At 40.2% G+C, this 22,114-nt stretch overlaps 1 protein-coding gene across 3 annotated transcripts in view; it reads left to right on the forward strand.

Annotated features, from left to right (window-relative positions):
* The window catches only part of PDGFD (platelet derived growth factor D), a 224,167-nt gene that overhangs the window by 181,455 nt on the left and 20,598 nt on the right, over positions 1 to 22,114 (forward strand). For all 3 annotated transcript variants that reach the window (XM_041770305.1, XM_041770304.1, XM_041770306.1), the window contains exons 4-5: positions 13,274 to 13,336; positions 17,014 to 17,212. In XM_041770305.1, the coding sequence (XP_041626239.1) occupies positions 13,274 to 13,336; positions 17,014 to 17,212 (262 nt within the window). The remainder of the gene's footprint in view (positions 1 to 13,273; positions 13,337 to 17,013; positions 17,213 to 22,114) is intronic.

The raw sequence follows: 22,114 nt of genomic DNA on the forward strand, positions 1-22,114 counted from the left end.
CATGTAATCAGAAAATAGAGAAATAGAAATAAAGGAGGTTTTTAAATGCCTGGCGAATGAAGGATTAAATGCAGCACCAAAAAAAAAAAAAAAGTGCTCAGTGTGGCATCCAAGACCGTCTGATCTGTCCTGCTCCTTCCTTTTCAGCCTCATTTTCTGCCTGGTGCTTTGGGCACATCCTCATAATAGGTTCAAGATCATGCCACGCTCTGCCTTTGTACATGCTCTCCTCTCCCTGTCTGCTCCTCTGACCAGCAAAGCCCTGATTATCATTTAGGTTCAACTCCAAAGCCACTTCTTCTAAGACTTTCTCCAGTCCTCCAGATGGACTTAAATCATCCCTTCCTCTGTATACCTACAGGACTTTGCTTATGGCCCTAATAGAGCATTTATTTCTACAGGTCTTGTATTTATTCATTTATTTATTCCACAGATGCTTATTCACCCTTAACCACATGTATCAGCCAGTGCACTAGGGCTTCATTGTGAAGCATGCCCCTTGCTCCTCACATGATCCAGTAGCTATTTGAGCTTTCATTTAACTAGTGCTTATTCAATGCACATTAACAGGGCTATCATATTGGGCAGAAATAAACTAGACAACTTCCCATCATGGTAAGCCACTAAGAAAAAGTAAATAAGGTTAATATAAATTGCTGACAGGAAAGGGAATGGCGAGATTGGGGAGTTAGGATTAATCTGGACGAGGTTCCTCTAGGGCATTGGGACATCTTTCATATCTCTGCATTACCCAGGGTTTAGCACACTGAGTTACCCATTGTGGTCATTCAAAAATCTTAGTGAAGAGAACTTTGAACTTAGTGATTTGTAAGCATTCGTCCATCTCCAAACTGTACTGCTGAGAATTAAGGAAATGTGTATAAGGTGTGACATATTAGGTGTGCTAAACACATGCAGGGAATACCTCAGCCAGTCTTTGGGCCTGAGTAGCAATTCAGTTACCTCTGACTTTTCCCAGTACAGTAGAGCAGGAGCAATAGTTTACCCAACCCCTAGGGTATTTTCCCTTTGACTTTGGAATGCATTGTTCTTTTAATTTTTTGGCAGTAAAAATAACCTTTATAATTATATTTGGCTTAGATGAATACAGCAGTGAATGTGCATTCTCTAAGTACACAGCATGTGATAATGCAAAAAAAAAAAAAAAAAAAAAGTACAGCAAGAAGCAAAAGAGAGCCAATCTAGGATTAAAACTTTGCTGTGCAAAGCCTAATGTTTTCACTCACTAAAACCACTGATGAATACTGGTAATGTAATCGCAGGCAAAAGTAAAAAATGCTGCTGTGAACTGATGATAACCAAAAGTACAAAGGAATTGTGAAAGCCCGTAAACATACTACCAGGACTCAGATTGCAGGATCTCTCATTTAAACACCATTTGCCCTGTTGAGAAGTGATTTTCCCAACCACAAGAAGACTGTGGGCTGTTTACTGCAGAGTAATGATAAGCTTCAGTAGGCAGAGCAGAGCATCTGTTCCCTGGAGGCCTCTCTCCCTGGCTTTAACCCCAGGGCCAGGCCATCGGATTGAGTTTCTCTTTGAGCGAAGTTTGACCAGCCCTTATCAGAATGAATTGCACGCCCTGTAGACATGGGATTTGGTTCTAGCACACTCAGCTAATGGACCTAGACAGCAGGCCTGCTTTGGGGATCTGAAACCTGCAAGCCACTTTGATTAGTTGCTAGTTGAGTGGAAAGAACTACTGCAAGGTCAAGAATGTGCTAATCTCACCTTTGTCAAGAGTGATTTGCAGGGCTGTGGGTATGCTTTTGTTTCAGACTTTACATTCACCAACTTGCCGGTTTAACCACATAATTGTGCCCGGAAATCCCTTTACAGTGAGGCCAAGAAAAAGATGGTGCTTTGAATTAACAGTTAGTTCATTTCCATAGTTGTACAATATTAACTTGGCTATTAAATATTTTACATTCCGGGGACCTCGTAGTGCCAACAGATAGTTAGGATGGGCAGCGGCTCTGCTGAGCTTGTCCTGGTCCAGTGTAGGGCTAAGGTTGATGGTATACGGGGAAAGTGTGTCTCCAAAACACAAAGCCGCCTCCCTAGGCAATAGTCATATGTTTTAAAAGAATGAAGTTTTCTGAATGCTTTGCAACTGACTTCTCCCTAGTTCTTCCCTAAGATGTTCCTCTTTATTTTATAAACCTATCACTTGCTGAGTAATGTTTCATGAGCACTTCTCCCTGGCAGTCTGACAACTTGTACCGACTATGGCTTTGTCGGTTTGACTTCAAATGGTATTTTCTCCTTAAAGTTAGGTTTTAGAAGTTTTAATTAGCAGTGGAATAATTTGAGTTAATAAAGGAAATGATTTTAGCTATGGGATTTTGGTGACATGGCCTTTATCTTCATGGTGTATATAATTCTCATGTGTTCTAATATTTGTTTTAATAAATATAACTAGCTTTTGGCCAGGATGGAAGTAATCCATGTATATAACACCATCCAAATACAAAGAAGCTCAGCAGTTCTTAGGAGTGTGAATTTCAGCACAGTCATCCAATCAAAATGAAATGGTTTGTTGAATTTTGAGTGTGAGACAGTGTTTCCTCCCTCAGCAATAGAAACTAAACAGAAAGCAAAGAGTGCTCATTATGTACCGAGAAGTATGCTAAGTGCATGGAAATGAAAATGTGAATAATTCAGGTCAGCACCTGTCCTTTCCATTTCACCCTTGTAATTTTTCTAAGGTAGCAAAATCATCTCCTCAGCCATGCATTTTGGCCGGGGAGTGCAAATATCTTTAAGATTTGATTAGCAATATCAAAAGTACCATCTTTAATAATATCCAGGCTACTGGTGAACAGAACCAAATGTTCTTTGAGATGCATTTAAGGAATGTCTGAAAACCTATACTAAGCACAAGTCACAGGTTTGTTTGTCCTATAAAAGGACTCTTCATAAATGAAAGGATGAGCCTTCGAGCAAAGAGGAAAGAGCTTGGAGAGTTAGCCTCAAGTTCAGTTTCTGTAGAGCTCACTTCCAGGGGCAAATTCCTCAGGTATTCTCGAAGCTGCAGAAATGATGAATGGGATAATGTACCATTATCCCATTATATGAAGGGTTTCATGTAGTGCCTGGAATGTCCTCTGTGCTCCATGAAAGGCAGCTGTTTCTACACAATAATTAAGCATAGAGTTTTCTTAATACTGAACAACTTTGTTGTGTTTATAAGAGTTCCTAACAAAATTTAAATTGGCACCTAGGTTTCCAGCAACACAATGAAGAAAGACTGCTGGCAGTATCTTTCTAGATTAAAATGAAATGTTAATTTATGGGTCTCTATTAGGCACAGTGAAAGCTACTAGCAGACTTGTATTTTGCAATTTGTGATTTTCTGTGCAGCCCGGTGCTAAGATGTCCTTGTTGAGCCAACACAGAGTTAATTCAGTCAGCCTTCCTGGGCAGCCTTCTCTCCTCTCCAGCATCATTGTGTTTTCTGCAGGCTGTAGGACACACACAATAATGGCAGGTTGTCCATCCTTTTTCTGTCTAACTAGACTCACCCTCTCTGTCTGCAAACACACCTTAACCCTCTCTAGCTCTGTACGGGGCCTCCTGATGCCCTCTTGGAGTCGAGGACCTCTTCTCTGTCTGCCAAAGGAACTGTCTTCCTTTACCCTGTAGACCAGTGTATGCTCTAATCATTGCTTATCTGCTATCAACTTCCCAGACTAAGTTTGGGCTAAAGAAATCAGCAGTTAATAAGTATAAAAAGTTTCTTATCTTACAACATAAGAGGGAAAATGAGCTTTTAAAAAACATTTTGACCTTACTATCAAGATTTCACAGGTGATTCACTGATGAATCTAGATTTAAATTAAAACACTGTACTTCATTGTCAACAATGGTTTAAAAAGCTGTGAGACTAATTCTTAAACCAGTAGAAATCTGTAAGTAGATCTTATCTGTGGGGGATATTTACTATTAGAGATATATTTATTTTATTAAAATTTTATTTCCAGTAGTAGATGACTCACATCCAGGGCTTCTTAGCACTCTGGGAATATATGTTTTTAATTTCACAAAGTCTGTAACTTTGAAGGATGCTCTCTGATTCTTGTTAATTATTGATTCTTGAACTCTTGATATCCTTGTACTAAATGTTGTTGCCGATAAAAGTTGGCCTCCTGCCATGGTCTTTCCCATATTACTTGTAAAAGAAGTGATTTGATGATGAGCATGTAATGAAATATATTTGTAAAGGTTTGGTTGGATCACAGAGTGTGATAGAATCTAAGGGTTTTCAATTTTTGGTTTGTTCTAGTCCCATAGATGTTAAGTCATCGTTGTGTCATTATTTGCATGTACATGGATTGGAGTACATGCCAGAAGGTCATGCACTAAAGTGTCTGAAGTCTTTGTTCTAAAGGATTTTGTTCTAAAGGACCCTTTGCTCTAAAGGAGCTCCCCTGTAGAGTGATCTCAGGGTACAGGCCTCCACATCTAACATTACTTGAATTTTCCCCAGTGGGTCATGAATGGAGTGTCATGAACAAATGAAGATTCACTTAAGGGATAAATATTGATAGTGCATTTATTTGTTGTTGTTTTATGAATCCAGACAAATCCCTCTGTTTCTTTCACATTTCAAAACGAAACAACTCTAAGCACTAACTTAATCGAGAAGCACAGATGGAATTAGGAGAGTACTTTATGAATTTATTATCTGCCTCCGAGGAATGAATATAAAACATCAAACAGAGGAACCATTTTCAAAATTAAGGAAAATACTCTGACAAATGTTCTTCAAAACTTTCCCCAAATAAGTCATCCTTGGTAAGTTAAACACTGTTTTGGCTGAAAGATTTTTAAAATCTCTAAGTAAGTGCGTATTTTTGTTGGAAGAGATGGAAGAATCCATCCCTCTGAGCAGTGAACAGCTTATGGCTCATCTGCGCACACCCTGCATGACCACCCCGGGTAACAATGAACAGCCATCCTCTGTGGGATCCAGGAACAGGTGTTTTAAGTAATCACCCTAAATGTTTGGAATATCGGCCTGGCAACAGTCGCCACCAAAGACTCAAAAGACAGTTGTTCTGAGCTCTTTAGGTTTAGGACCATCAAGGTTTCAGACAGGGATTCAGTTGGACATCCAACTGCAGGCATTTAGTGACTGGTGCTTGCCTGGGAAGAGGGATGAGTGGATTATTTCACTTGTTAGCATGTAATATACGACCTCCCTCTGGAATGGCCGCAGGTGACTGATGGCAAGGAAGGGTTATCTGGCCATATCCTGTCTGCAAATGAAACCCCCAATCATATCTGTCTTTAATAGTGAAGATTATTATTGAGAATACTCATTACCTATAGCATTATTGTATCCCTGGCTGGATTCGCTTTAGCCTGGGAGTCCACCGTCCTCACACACAGGCACACAAATGCCTTCTGACCCTGAGCTGATTGCTAACCATGTGCTCTCATGGCTGTTTGTAAGACGGCAAACATTTGCGTTGCATTCGCCATGTTTTAGGTCGAGCCAAATGTGATGATCTGGAACAATTCTTTATTGTCCCATCTTTGAACAATTCTCTCTAGTAATTGGTAAGAATTATTTTTCCAAAAAAACGCTTTTAGTTTCCACCAGGGAATACACGGGTGACACTCTTCAACCTGATAATATAACATAAGGCTTTAGGAGAAAGTGCTTATGCACACTCCAGTCCATTTTTCTTTTCTATTGTTTTAGAAATTTATCAATTTCTTATTAAAACTTGGCATGTATTATAAAAAATTTAGGACATATAATATATAGACAAAGGAACATTCAGTACCAACAATGTCAATATTGTTGTGAATATATCTGTACATTTTTCTAGCAGAATTATGTGATATGAAACATACTCTTATAACCTTTTCATGTATAAAAGTTTGTTTTACTTTAAGGATGTTAACTGTTAATTATAATTATATTTGTACCTTTATATCCTTTATATTTATCCTTTTAATTTTGCTTTTTTTTTTTATTTCTGCAATACTTAGTATGTGTGAGGCATATCGATTTTTATGCTTCCTGACTTTAGCGTGTCTGCTTAGGGAATTTTTCTGCCACACTTCAATTACACAAATATCTGTGTATGTTTTCGTGTGCTCTAAGATGTATATTTCCATACTACCTCAACTTCCTAGTATCTCTTCTCTCCCACAAATCAACCTTCCAGAACTGAGCTATTTAAAAAGTACAGATCTCAGAATCACATCTGTGTTTTCAAAATTGCCCCAAAAAGAATGTAAGGGACTGAGTTTCATTTCAAAATGCCAAATAATGCATTTCACTGCCAAAATATTATTTTGAAGTATTATAACATGGGGACATAAACTGAGAATAAATTATTTTTAATGATGTAAATGAATTCTTATTAGATTAAGGCAGTGCCAACGATGATGCCCGTAATTAGAGGATGATGTGTGCCATGATTTCATGAGTTGGAAACTGTGTGACTGAGAGAGAACAATAGCTCCTTACACTGTAGTCCTGACTGCAGACATAATGAGCTGGGAGATGCTGGGCAGCCCTCTGGCTCTGGGCACCATGGCTTGCTCCTCTCTGGAGGATGGCTTGGATCCCTAGATATGATCTTAGTGAGTTACCCCGAGCACCAACCAGCCATCCCGCCAGGACTGAGGGAACGAAGTAGCCAAAGGAGCAGCTTCGTTCTTTTAGGATGAAGCAGGCCGCAGCGTAGACAAAGAAGATGAGGAAATGGAGTGCTGATTGGTACCTCCTTCTAGGAGCTCACAGGTGGTTCTCTATCCTTGGAAGAATGGGACATGGCTTCTAAAGCATATATTAGAGTTTACCGGAACACAGACAGAAAAGTGTTTCCATAAGCTAAACTGTTTCAATACATTTTAAATGATTCTTCACTGTTGGTTCCATTTTAGCATTAAATTAATGCTAAGGGCACTACTCTGCTAAGAGGACCCACACTAGAGGAGTCTGTCTTTCATTAGCCTGGAGCTTGAAAAAGCAAGCTGTCTACCCAGGATGATTCTAAAAATATGTAGCTAACATTGTGACATGTTCAGGACCGACTGATCAGAACAGGCTCTGGCTCTAAACCATGCTTTGCCACCATGGAGGGAAGTGGATGAACATTATTGCTGAATGTGCCCTAGGAACCGGTGAAATTGGAGGATGTACCCAAAACTCAGTTAAGAATTCGGGATAGAACAGGAAAGAATTAAGCAAACTCCTTGCCATTCCAGAGCATGCATTCTCCTTGGGGAAAGAGATCATAAACAATAAAACAAAGGTAAAACTATTTCAGATCAATATAAATGCTTTAAAGAAAATTAAGGAAATTAAGTAGGTAGAGTGACCAAGAGTGGGAGTATTTTAAATAACATGTTCAAGGAGCGGTTGTCTACTGATGTGATGTTTGAGCATAGAACTAAATAATGAGGAGCCTGTCACTGGAAGACTTGGAGACAGTGTATTGCGGGCATAGGGTACAGCCACAGGCTTAGGCGGGAGGGGAGATGCTTGGAGTGTTATTTGAAAGACTGTGAGAACAGCCAGTGTAGTGGGAGTGCAGTTTGTGAGAAAGGTAAAACATCAAATCAGAGAAAGATGCTGAGGAGGAAAGAAGCAGGGGTCAGAACACGTAAGAACAGATCCTACATACAGTGAAAAGCTCTTGGGTGGATTTAAGCAGAGGACAGAAGTGATTGATTTACACTTTAAAAAGCTACCAATAAAATAAAGTAGCCAAGGGGCGCCTGGGTGTTTTTGTGGGTGAGTGTCTGCCTTCAGCTCAGGTCAGGATCTCAGGGTCCTGGGATCCAGCCCTGCATCAGGCTCCCTCCTCATGGGGGGAGGGGTCTGCTTCCCCTTCTTCCTCTGCCCCTCCCCCTGCTTGTGCTCTCTCTCTCTCTCTCTCTCTCTCTCTCTCTCTCTCTTTCTCTGTCAAACGAATGACTAAAATCTTTTTTTTTTTAAAGAATAAAGTAGCTGAGACATAAACTCGTGCATATACAGTTAACTAATTTTTGACAAGAAAGCCAATAATACTTCATGGGGAAAGATAGTCTGTTTAATAAATGGTGTTGGGAAAACTAGATTTCAAATATAAAAAAATGAAATTGGAGCCGTATCTTGACACCACTCACAAACACTAACCTGATATGGAGTTGACTTAAATATAAGACCTAAAACTGTAAAAGACTTACAAGAAGACTTGGGGGAAAGCTCCTGGACCTTGGTTTCAGCAGTGATTTGTTTGGATATGACATCAAAAGCAAAGACAGAGGGACTACATCAAAGTATAAAAGCTTCTACAGAACAGAACAGCAGAATGAAAAGGCAGCCTATGGAATGGGAGGAAATATTAGCAAACCACGTACCTGAAAACAGATCAACACCCAAAATATATTAAAAAAGTCATACAACTCAATAGCAAAACAAAACAAAACACCAAATAATCTGAATTAAAAATGGGCAGAGGATCTGAATAGATATTTTGCCAAAGAAGACATATAAGTGCTCCACATGTCTGTCTAGTCAGCAGGGAAACACATCACAAGCACAGTGAATATCACCTTACACCTACTATAATGACTAGTATCAAAAAGATAAGAGATAACAAGTGGTGGCAAGGGAGTGGAGAAGAGGGATCATTAATGCACTGTTCGTGGGAATGCACATGAGTACAGCCGCTGTAGCAGACAGCATGGAGGTTACTCAAGAAATTTAGGGCAGCCCCGGTGGTGCAGTGGTTTAGCACTGCCTGCAGCCCAGGGTGTGATCTGGGAGACCCAGGATCGAGTCCCATGTCGGGCTCCCTGCATGGAGCCTGCTTCTCCCTCTGCCTGGGTCTCTGCCTCTCTCTCTCTCTCTCTCTCTCTCTCTCTCTGTGTCTTGCATGAATAAATAAAATCTTTTTTAAAAAAAAGGAATTTAAAAAACTAGCATACAACCCAGCAATCTCACTTCTGGTTATGTAACTGAAAGAAGACAGGTCACTGCAGATCACTGTGGTGAGGAGACATGTGCGCCCCATGTTCACTGCAGCATCACTCACAGCAACCAAGACATGGAAGCACCCTAAGTTCCCACTGACAGATGAATGAATGAATAAAAAAAATGTGAGAGATGGATATTCAGCCTGAGGAAGAAGGAAATCCTGCATTTGTGACAACATGGATGGACCTTGAGGAAATTAGACATTATACTAAGTAAAATAAGTCAGATAGGAAAAAAACAAATATTGTATCATCTCACCTATATGCCTACTCTAAAAAAGAAGGAAAAAAAAGCCAAACTCACAGAAACATAGAGTATGATCGTTGCCAGGGGCAAGAAAGTACAAAAATGGGGAATTGTTGATTGAAGAGTACAGACTTAGAGTAATAAGATCAGTAAGTTCTGGGGATCTAATGCACAACACCATGACTATAATTAAGTGTTGTATTATACACTTGAAAGTTGTTAAGAAAGAATAGCTCTTAGATATTCTCACCACACACACACACACACACACACACACACGACTGTAATTATGTGAGGGGATTGATTCATTAACTAACCTTATTGTAGTAACCACTTAGCAACATAGACACGCCTCTGATTATCATGTTGTACCCCTTAAATTTACACAATGTTGTATGTGAGTTATTTTTTGTAAAGCCAGGAAAGAAAAGACCATTGCGGCTGCCATGTGGTGTGGACTCTAGACACAGTAGTCTCAGGTTCAAAGCTAGCAACTGGGAGGCCCGCCAGGATCTTGGGCTTGAGAGACTGCAGTGGAGGAGATGAGAAACACATGTGAAGGACAGATTTAGAAAGCAAATGGCCACGTTCCTTCCCATGCCAAGATTGTTCTTTTGGATCTAAAACTCAGAGGTTCAAAAAAAAAAATAAAAAAGAAAACTCAGAGGTTCTGCACTTTATTCTTAGAATGGGCATTTTCCCCCTTTTTAAAAGTTCATTTTAAATGTGTCATTTATAAATAATAGCAAATTTTGAAATAAACTAAAAGAAGGTTGGTTTCTTTTAAATGACTAATATGTTGCTAAGAGAAGATAAATTTATTTTTTCTGGAACTTAATGAAATCTTCTGTCATGTGCGTCTATTATAAAGTTTTTAAGTGGAATCCTATAGCTCTGACAGTGAAGAAGCTAACATTTTTTGTGTAACATTTATCTAGGCACATGTGCATGAAGGTGCTTTATATTAAAATGCTTAACAAAATATTTTTACCATATTTCTATGCAAGGCAATGAAGTAAATCAAGTTATAGAATTTATTTATTTTATTTTTTTCCAAGGTGCCAGGACATTTTAAAAAGAAAAATTTTATTGGAGTTCAATTTGCCGACATTTAGCATAATACCCAGTGCTCATCCTGCCAAGTGCCCCCCTCAGTGCCCATCACCCAGTCACCCCAACCCCCCCACTTCCCTTTCCACTATCCCTTGTTCATTTCCCAGAGTTAGGTGTCTCTCATGTTTTGTCACCCTCACTGATCTTTTCACTCATTTTCTCTCCTTTCCCCTTTATTCCCTTTCACTAATTTTTTATATTCCCCAAATGAATGAGACCATATGATGTTTGTCCTTCTCCGACTGACTTACTTCACTCAGCATAATACCCTGCAGTTCCATCCACGTTGAAGCAAATGGTGGGTATTTGTCGTTTCTAATGGCTGAGTAATATTCCATTGTATACATAAACCACATCTTCTTTATCCATTCATCTTTCTATGGACACCGAGGCTCCTTCCATAGTTTGGCTATTGTGGACATTGCTGCTATAAACATCGGGGTGCAGGTGTCCCGGCGTTTCACTGCATCTAGTTACAGAATTTAGGAAATATAGATGTACAATCTAAATAACTAAGACTATTTCAAAGGATATCCTCATAGAACCTTCCACCAATACTCTGCTTTAGGTCTTTTCTGCTTTTCTGTGGACTTCCCTTTGGACACTGTTTCATCCAAGCTGTTACAATGATGTGAAAGATCGCCACACAGTGTGTACTTAGAAATGCACTCTTGTGGTCCTGCTTTGCATGAAGTTGGCCACGTGATAAAGAGCACACCATTTATCTCTGAGAATTGGTTTTTTAATAATTAAAGTGAAGAGATTGCATTAGTTAATACTAAGTTCTTTGTAGCTCCAAGATTTTAAGATTTTCCCTCTTCTGATTTTCACATATGGTCAACATAATCCACACTCACTTCATAGCCATTATTGTGCTGGGGATTCTCAGATCTGTGTCCCACATTTGGGTTTCTCTCATGTGGTCCACTCTCATATAGCAAACAGCCTCCTGGGCCCTGCTAGCTGGATATTGCATGGGCACCTCAAAGATGCAACACCCAACATAACTCATTAACTCTCCCCAATAACACATTTTCCTGTATACATTCCCACGTGTGTCTAGACATCTGTCTCTCTTCGAGTCTTCCACCCCACCTTTCTTGCAAGTAGCCATCTACTTACTCATCTACTTACCTGAGTCTTCAAGACTCAGGTCAAGAGTTACCTTCTTGGGTGAAATTTTTCTAACCCAACTTCCTCTTGGGTAAATTTCCTACTACCTTCCTTAGTGACCTGATTAAACTAGTATTATAACACCCACATGAGTTTATTGCCTGAGCCATTGACCTGTTTATTAATGCTTACATTTTGAACTCCTTGAAGGAAGGTAGAGTTTCTCAGTTCCTCATGACTCTACCCTCAGTTTAGAATGAATCACACAGTTGGTGAGGAGCAAATAATAAATGAGTGAAAATTAAAAATTCTATGATGTGCGGATTGCACATGTTATAATCCTACCTGGCAAGTGTCCTCTCACCAATAGTCCCTTCACGACATGAAGAAGCCATTGGCTGTCTTGCCCAATTTCACCTGCTCACCTTTTTATGAAGACTCATATCAATACCAACCTCCACTTGCAAGCACCCATCCTTTTGCTGTGGGAATTTGTTGTCTTTTTTATGTGGATCCTGTCCCGCAGAGGGCAGAGACCAATTTGCTGTTTCTTTCTATCTTTCCTGAGATTGAGACTAGAATAATGATGCCTTAGCCAGTTTTTTGATAGATGTTCATTCCTTGAACCCCATATTTGACTTAGTTCTTTCTTGGTAAACAACTAAATTTTTTTAACACAGACATTTATATATAGATCAGTCTCATCATGAACAATTAACAAATGCACTAGCACCTTCTCAAAATGTTAATGAAATTTAGACCTGATACTTAGCTTCATTCAGTAAGTATACTTGGGTAAATAAGCTGCCAGATTTGAGTATCTGAATTTTTCTCAGCATCATCTTAAAATAACGTCGTACTCCCTGGTCTGGCTGGAAGACATTAACCAGGTTGATTGATTTAAGCAGGGTCAGGAACCATCTGTGACATGTATAAATGATAGATCAGCTTTTCTTCCCATTATATTTTTTAAAGTTACTGGTGCTGGAGTAATTGACAGAAAGTCACATACAATTTGGAGGCACATTTGCCTTTTAAGAGAAGTTTCTTTCTCTGAAATCCATGGCTGTCACAAACCCTTCAAAGTCTTCTCTGAGATGACTTTCTTGGGTCCGCCCTTTGGCTCCTTTCTCTGAGTGAGTGGTACTGTGTCATTCCACCGCTGGTCCCCTGCCCCCGCTATCCTTCCTGCCATCGCAAGAGAGTCAGGAGTAGCCCTTTGTCTGTTAATTTATCTTTGAAAAGATCACTGATATTGCCGACCAGCTCTGTAGGCAGGACAGAACATGATGCAGAACCTACCTCAAACCAAATAAACATCAATATGGATAAGAGCTATTATTATTCTTTATTAGCCACCTTATTAAGTGCTAGTTATAATTACATAATTGGTGCATTCAGTTCTAAACTCCCTTCTAATTTAAGGATCCCATACCAGCCTTTTACAGACAGGAAGAGAAGGATTGCCAAGGTGAGGTAGATTGCTTGAGGTCACACAGCCAGCAGATGGCCGAATTAAAATCTGAACTCCTGTCTACACTTTTTCCCTTTCACCAGTACTCCTAAGTAAATGTGAATATATCCCTCTGTCCAAAAATGTCCGTGTCTTGGATGAGAAGGGTTCTTGTGGAGAAGAGCTTAAGACAGAGGGTGACCTGTCCAGCAAAAATGTAGCCCTTATATCTGTTGTCACTTAGTTGGGAGAAGATTCTAATGGTTAAGATAATGAAACTGTGCATGTGATGAATTGAACAGAGGTTTGCTTGACTCACATGGATGTTTCTTGCCTTCTAGGAAGATTTCCAACCCGCAGCAGCCTCAGAGACCAACTGGGAGTCAGTCACAAGCTCTATCTCAGTAAGTACTTTGTTTTTCTGTTGTCAATGAAAAAAGCTGATGAAGAAGCTAAGGTCAACCCCAGAACGGCTTCAGCTGCATGAAGGACCCAGGGTTTCACTAGAAGCCATGTTGTAATCAGGATGTGTCCTTGCTTTTCATTTATGGGGAGAGCAGGCTGGGTCACATGTCCTTTCCTGTCTCTTCAGAAAGGTCCTCAGGAAATGCCACGTTCCCATTGTAGGAACGTGGGGTAGACAATGACTTCAGTATTTATCGGTTTCAAAGTAGAATGTTCCAACTGGACGACTGTCCAGACATATCAAGCATATCAAACTGGTCCATGGCCCACGCTCAAGTGGGGAACTTTGAAACAGTGTTTTGAATATTCCAAAGGAGGCTGTTAACCTCTACATTCTCAAGAATCTTTTCAGACATGAAAAATCCCAGTGTTTACAGTAAGATAATTTAAGTGCAAACCACACATATGTTCTATTTGACTTAGAAATAAAACATAACTCACCCTGAAACTGCAAAATGGTTCATGGTCCCATTTTTTTCCTCCAAATTTAGTCACTTCTTAGTGTTCTGCTTCTCTTGTTCAGAAAGAACAGACCTTGTTTTTACCAGTCCTATGAGGAGCATGTATGTAGCAATAAAATGTGAGATAATAAATGCAGGTGTTCGTTTAGAAGGTCAAGAGCATGGAGAAAGCTGGCCCATGGGTGTGAGTCCATGTCGCTGAATCAGACTTGATTTTTTTTTCAAGTGATATGCTATCCTTTGTTCTCTAGAGGATTTTTAAAAGAAACTCCTTCAGATACCAAGGTTTCCTTAGCTGTGGATTTTGCTATTTAATTCCCCCGGTGTGGCCACTGGACTAGAGCAACATGACCTAATCAAGAGGTCAGTGAGGTTTCTAATGGTGATGTTAAGAACGTTTTGTTTGCTTTGACAGCCCAGAATGACACTCTGAATCTGGCTAAGTGCAGGCAGTCACTGTCGGGAAGACAAACCCTTTGCTCTGGGAGACCAGGCAGAGATTTGCCCCGGTTAGCAACCGGAGACCAACGATCAGGGGAGGTGGGCAGCTTCTGGCCCCAGGCCTGAGCTTGCTGTTCTGTCAAATCCTCTGGCTTCTCAGGCATCTTACAGGTGACAGCTCGGAATGGCCGAGTCATCCCTGGCCCAGGAGCACAAAGCATGAGCTTAAGGGACCCTTAGCGAATTCAGGACAATGCAGGTCCTCATAAAGAGGTGGAGTGACCCGTCCATTTGGATCAACTGCAGGCGCTCGGCACTGTGTCCGCTTCCACTGGACACTTGAGCTCCAAGGCCATGTTCTGCTTCATTCTCTGGAAATAGCAGGAAAACAATCTCTTTCTTCAGCATTTTGGTTTTCAAAAGCCCTCTGGAATAGGAGTAAGGACCCTTGGGCCCACCATTAACACTGTATAAACCATATTTTGTTTTTGTGGAGTGTGGCTTTTAATTTTCTGAGCATTTTTTAAATTGTTATTTTTAAAGCCATTCAGTTAGCTTTTGAATGGATTATAAATATGAAACCAAAGCAGAGTGCGGTCAGATCTACAGTGCCATGGAAGAAGTACACCCAGCTGTTCTGTCTCACGAAAATAGTTTTAAAATAATTACTCCAGAAATAAACATTTTCTAGCAGGTTTATTAGGTGATCTAGTCATCTCTAAGTCTTTTCTTAGCTCTCACCGGTGTTTCTGTCACCTGCCCTCACATAAGGACAGTTTCACGTTTTACCTGTGGGTTGTTTGGATTTGCCCTTCAGGCCCATGTCAGAAGATGGAGAGCCCCCTCCCTTGGGGATGGACAGCCCTCCACAGCTTTCTCCTGGAGGGATGTGCAGGTACACACTATGCTCTAGGGACCCTTAGGAGCTCCCCGGGGAAACTTTGCACCAGGAGTTCCCAGAGCCATTGTGAGAGGCTTCTCCTTTCTTGAAAGTGGCTTCATTGATGTTCCCGCTTCTGTTTCAAACACAGGGAAGCATTTTAATTTCAAAACTTTTATACAGATGCCATGCACCTGACTTGGGCCAGCTTTTTTTGAATTTCTGGATCTTAGACCCACATTATTGGGATACAGTTGTCAATCACCTGTGACGGTGAGCCACGTAGACACTAGATTATCCAGATAATACAAAGTTGAATTGGAATTTGAAATTTTGATACTGAATCATCATATCCAACTCTAGCATGTGATGCCAGGAGGGATGTGAAAGACAGAAATGATGTGCTTCAGTCAGGGTTCAGTTTATATCGGCCACACACATGCATACACACAAGCACACACATGCATGTACACAAGCACCCACACATGCACACAAGTATATGTGCATGCACACATGCACACATGTGTGTGCCCAACTGCATCCCTGGATTAAAGAACTGGCCTACTGTCTTCACTGGTCCAGCTCGTATTTCCCCATCTCTTTCCCCTGCCAGGTATATTTGAAAACTGCTCTTAAGGTACACCAGGGTAGGTTAATACTTTTACAAAACCCCTTTGCTTTGCTGAAGAGGGACCGCTGTTCCTCTGAAAGCAGGTGGGCATCCATCCTATTGTTTACAGACCTTTGGACCTTAATTGGTTAAAACAAGAAAATCAAACCTGAAAGTGAAAATATGAATTGTGGGCCTTGCTGTCTGAAACCCTGTGGCACATAGTATTTCTAGTTTCAGGAATGCAAGTGCCTGTTAATTCCCACTTTCCCTGCCTGGTAGGAGGTATTTGCTCTTGAGGGATCTTGTTTGTTTGGCGGCTTCTTGAAAGACGTTTTGAAACCATTTGAGACTCTGTGCTTTCTATTTCCTTGTTAATGGGTCATGAATTTTTACAGAGATGTTTAAATCATGGTTCATTTGCCTCTAGATTATCCAAGGGTTGGTGAAGTAAGTGCTTGGGAACTTATGTGGGGACCTAGTCCATGGCAATATACTAATCCCTCCCAGATTTGCAATGATGTTGCATTCCCCATTTAAAGAGTATTTCTGAGAATATTTTCATGACAGCTGGGATTGCTAGCAAGCAACAGTGCTTTAAAAATACATACATATGTTTCCCATGGGCATCTTCTAGTCTGGGGTGAAGGAGCAAGTTTCATGACTAATTATCCTTGTTGACAGTTAATAAGCTGGTGAAACTGTCAAATTTGATCAAGTCCTCTCCAGAGGAGGTTCGAAGCCTGCTCATACAACACCTGCAATGTAAGATGACCTGTGAGGAGAGATGGAGGCTAAACGTGGGAGGAAGGGATGGATTCTGCAAAAACTGTATGAAAGCAGCTCAGAATTCAAATTCTAATCATTACTTGTTGATGTGGTTGTGGATGATTTGGAACCATGAACCAAGAAATGGGATGATGTGATTTTGATATTGCCATTTAGTCAGTATCTTCTTTAATGATTATATTTCAGATGAACTAGACATTTTATGACCTGCCTGGTTTTGACTTGCAAACATGAGAATGACTATAATTTACCAATTAATTGTTCTCATTTAAGAATATGGCAGGATGATGGCAGAGGACTCTAGCATGATATTTATGCATATATTGTCTTACAGTCAGAAGCTTGTTTATGTTCCTTCCATACAGATGTATGACTATTGTATTTCATAGCAATAAACTTTTTTTCTGAGTACACTGAGCTGTATGTCACTCTTAGGGGGTATCCTATCACTCTCCATCAGTAACGGACCCCACTCTCACTGCGGATGCTCTGGACAAAACAGTAGCTGAATTTGATACCGTGGAAGATCTGCTCAAGCACTTCAATCCAGAATCATGGCAAGAAGATCTTGAGAATCTATATTTGGACACCCCCCATTATCGAGGCAGGTCCTACTATGACAGGAAGTCAAAAGGTAAGAAACAGCCTTGAAGGTTCTTTGTGAGCAGATAAGACCACTAATTCTCAGTGAGGACTAAAAATGCAATATATTTGGCTTGCTAAAATCAAAGGCTTACTGCCAGTCTTACCACATATCTCTCCCACTGCACCTTTAGATGAAGTTCTGTGCTTATCACAGACTGCGTTGTTTGTACAGGACTAAGCAAGATTTTGTTCAGCCAAAGATGTGTCATGGCTAGGAGCTAGAAGAAACCTTGTGAAATCATCTGGACCAGCTTCTTGCTTCTTGGCAAGTAAAGTATTATTAGCCTCACTGTGAGGGGAAGCAAATAACTTGGTACAAGCTGTGTGGCCAGTGGCAGTAGAGAGGAAATGAGAGTCATGGTCTCTTGCCTCCAGGGGCAGAGCCCATATCATGGCCCACTGTGCTTCTCTGGTAGATGTGAATGTTGATTTAGCTCAGGACTCAGTGCTGGCAGAAGAGGCTCCTGGTAAAGTGGTGGTCAGAACTCTTCAGAAGATTTCATCTCTACCTGTCAGTGTCTATACTAGAAAGGTTTTATGGGGGTCTACTATGTGCTTGGTGTCCGAGATACTTCATAGGACGTACATGTCCCTGAGAAGAAACATAGAAGGCCTGGGATAATTTGGAGAGGTGGGGGTGAGGCACATTCAACTGGAGGTTTCAGGAAAATACACTGAAGGGAGGAGAGAGGACCTTTTACGAGAAAACATCTTGAGTTAAAACAATACTGAAAGTCGCAAAAAACAAATGTCTTATTCGTACATCTGAGCGATATAATCTGAGACGTTTCTTTGCATGTTTAATTCAAATTAATAGAGAAATCTCTTATAATTACCTTTTAATGAATAAAACTAATTTCTAGCCTGTGCTTGCTTTGTTTGCTGAAGTTTACCGTTAAAATTTTCTCTAATTGTCTTGTAAGGTTCATTTGCATCATAGATGTGAAGGTATTTAGTTAAAATATAGCTTGTTGCCTACATTTTATAATATCACTTTGAAGAGCTGTGAAGCTCAGGAAGGTCCTACTTGTGTCAGTAAGCACAACCTATTAGGACATTTGGGCTAGAAGGACTAAGAGTTAACTCCTGCCTGGGCTGCTTATGGCTCAGGTCTGAAGTCTTCTGTACTTAAGACATACAGCCAAGGGGTGGATAAGAGAGTCCCTGGTGCCCTGGTGGTGTGGAGATGTGCTGTAGCCGGATCCCTGGACTCTCAAACAGAGTCTTCCCAGGGCCACAGGCTGCATTCAACTCAGAGGAGAAATTGCTTTTCTGTGGTGGTGTTGTCTTTGGATTTCTACTTAGTCAACTTGAAGGAAAGTAAAAATTCACGGTGTTTTGAAAACCCCAGAAAAATGGTAAAAAAATTAAGTTGTACAAAGAAATGATAAAATCTGACTCTGTCTTCAAGTATCTTCACTGCTAGAGGTTTTGAGGGGCAGTTCTTGGCATCTAGTTTTTGGAATTGTAAAATTTTAAAATCCCCTAAATCTATTACTTTCTTTCCCCCAGATATGTTGAGTTGGAAGCAGAGTGTCTGGGTTCAAATCCTAACTCTGCCGTGTACATGTTTTGTGATCTTTCAGCAAGTCACTGTTACTGTGCCTCAGTTTCCTCTGGCAACGTGTGTGTGACTATACCTACCTTTGATCATTGTAGTGGTGCCATCAAGAGAGCCTGGCCTAGTACTTGTTCAAGAAGTGTTAGCTAGCTCTGGCTACTTGGAATTCTGACGTGTGTTTGCCTTACTCCATTGGGGGAACCTTTCTCGTCCCGTGTCCTCTCCCTGTGAAGCCTGCCACCCCAGACAAAGTTTGGAGGACTTGAGATGCCATAGCATTAGGACATCCTCCTACTGCACTTTTGCTGTGTCTTGGCGTTTCCTCTAAGGCCATGTGAGGTCCTAGGACATAAGGGCCTGGTCTCAACTCTGGCTGAATAGTCAGTCAGCTGGGGAGTTGTACAAAGCTGCAGACACTTACTCCCAAACACCTACTCCCACTGACTCAGAACCTCTCAGGGTGGAGCTGAGCTATCAAGGTTATTTGATGGCTCATCGGAGATGGAGATCGATCCTGAGAGGCAGCCAGGGTTGAGAGCTGCTGCGTTAGGAATCATCCATCTGTATCTCGGGCACTTGGCACAGCCTCTGACACATTGTAGGTGCTCAATTAATGTTCATGAAATTGAAGATATTAAAAACTAGCATTAGTGTATTTCCAAAGTTTACAGAAACCGCCCCACAGACATCATAGATGTGAAGGTATTTAGTTAAAATATAGCATCAAAGAGGAACGTAGCTTTATGAAGCATGAATGCCTCTGATTCCTGATAGAACCTTGCAAGAACATTCAAGGTGACGTTCTTCTTATTTTTGACAGAGTGAACATTTCTTCCCCTTGTTGGCTCGAGTTCCACTTCTTAATCTCTTGTTTAAAATGGCCTGAAGGTGGATCTGTACTGTTTCATTTAACACTGGCAAGTCAACACTGTCTCTGTACTTATATAAATGTGCTAATTTAATTGTTTATCATTCTCCTGCTGCTGAACTACCTGCATGTGACTTGCACACGCAAAAGGAAGCCAATTTCATATCTCAGCTGCCATTTTCAGCTTTTAGAACTTAAAAAGTACAAACTCATGGTTTATATCATGAGTTGTATGAGAAAGGGAGCAGTGAATGAAGAGTTACAGATGATGGAGGTCCATTGGATGTCCAACAAAGAGTGAACTTTATAGGATCCCTGAAGAAATTTCCTCTTGTCAGTATGATAATTTTATAATGATGTGCAAAAATAGAGACCAGTTAGGGATTGCTATGGACTATCCATTCTTCTGATTTCCCAGACTGATCAGAGTGGTATTTTTCTTGATAGCAAAGAGCAGTATTCTAAGATGGCCCTTAAATGTGAATATGCAAACACGTAGTTTTAAAGACTCTAAAATAAAACACAAACACACTAAGTAAAGAATGTGTGTTAATAACATAGAAATAGTACATATTTAAAATTAAATTATGCGCCTCGTTTCTACTGTTTACTTGAAGGCAGATTTGGTGACAGTGAGATTCAGGGTCAGTCTAAGAAAGACTTGTAAATGAGAAGCAAGAGGCCGATACAGGTTAGAGGAGAAGAAAGAGAGAAGAGGGAGAAGAGCACTGCCAAATATTGGAGCCAGAGCTTCAGCACACAAGGCCTACTTTTTTAAAACTCACAAGTAATAGATAAGCTTGGACTTGTCTATAGAACAGGTGAATATATCCAACATTCAGTTTCTTAGGGAATGTGGAGGAAAAAGTAACATGGATAATCAAAATCTGTACATAACTGCACCTCCAAAACCTATTTTTTGCCATTAATTTCAATCTCAGAGTTGCCTAAATTTTTTTTTTTAAAAAAAGTGTTTCAAGTTGCATTACTTTGTCTCTTGAGTACACTAATGACATAGCACACTTGCCTATAATTAAGTAAAAAAGTTACATGGATCTTCTACAAACTGTATAGTCATGATATGACTATTGAAGCCTCACTGAAAGCATTTCTTTAATGCAGAGTCCTTTGAGTTTAAGGACAGTGCATCTTTATTCAAGTTTGTAGCATGACATTGGGCTTCTTTAAATTAAGAAATGATCAGCCTTAACCTTTACCAGATTGGGCATTCATTGAGAGGCCGTTTACAGAGATGAACAGTGTAGAAGAGATCTGCTTCTTTATTCCAAAAGAACTTGCCTTTTGTAAACCATAGTGTGTTTGTCACAGAAAAAGTCCAACACGTTATAGCAAGGGGGAAGCCTGTTTTCACAGCATAAGTGTTGTCATTAACATATGGGTATAATTGACGGGACATTCTAACTTAATAGTTGTGAACTACAGTTTTACTTACCAGTAGTAAATTCTTCCCCAAAGGGTTGCCCTTTTTTTAATGTGCCAAAATTCACATGCCCTCCTCTTTTAAAAAAATCCATATTTCTACATTGCGTGGAGCAAATATATTGGTATTAAATTGATTTCAAGTGACAGGATTTAACATATGTGATTTTTGTAGATGCTATATAGTTTGATGCTCTGAGACAGTTATTAACCTATTTCAGAGGCTCTGATACCAGTTCTGTGATTTCTTACATGACATTGCTTTGCTCTAAAATCTAAACCACTTGACTTTTTATTTTTATTTATTTATTTTTTTTTATTTTATTTTTTTTTTTATTTATTTATGATAGGCACACAGTGAGAGAGAGAGAGGCAGAGACACAGGCAGAGGGAGAAGCAGGCTCTATGCACCGGGAGCCTGACGTGGGATTCGATCCCGAGCCTTCAGGATCGCGCCCCGGGCCAAAGGCAGGCGCCAAACCGCTGCGCCACCCAGGGATCCCACCACTTGACTTTTTAATTTGAAAATGATTTATAGGTAAATAACCATTATAGAGGCTGAGAATTAATTGAAATTAGTATGTGTAATATCAAAATGTTTGAATTGGTTCTGAATTAGCGTAAGTCGAAATAATTTTTATTTTTTAATTAGTCATTCATCGCTGTTTCTTTGTCATGCCCTTGTTTACTAACTAAGAAAATACAAGTTTTGCTCTTCCAAAGATGATTTAGAATGAGGGAAATAACTTCATAGTATATTAAGACATGAACATAGTTTAGAATAAGCTGAAGCATCACAAGATGAATGCTGGCAACTTTGCCTATTTGCTATCTGGGTAGAACTTGCAGCAGGCCTTTGACTGATGCTAGCAATGAATCAGAGAAGTCACTCTGGAGATATCACCCCCCTGTAACTACCTGTCTGTGAAGTAAACAAAGGTACCAGGGACATTAAATCAAAATGGATTTATTTTTCTAATTCCTGACATTGAAAAAGGGTCGGCTTTATTGAACTTCCTGAA

The sequence above is a fragment of the Vulpes lagopus genome, chromosome 10 (genome assembly GCF_018345385.1).
Source record: "Vulpes lagopus strain Blue_001 chromosome 10, ASM1834538v1, whole genome shotgun sequence".
NCBI lineage: Eukaryota > Metazoa > Chordata > Mammalia > Carnivora > Canidae > Vulpes > Vulpes lagopus.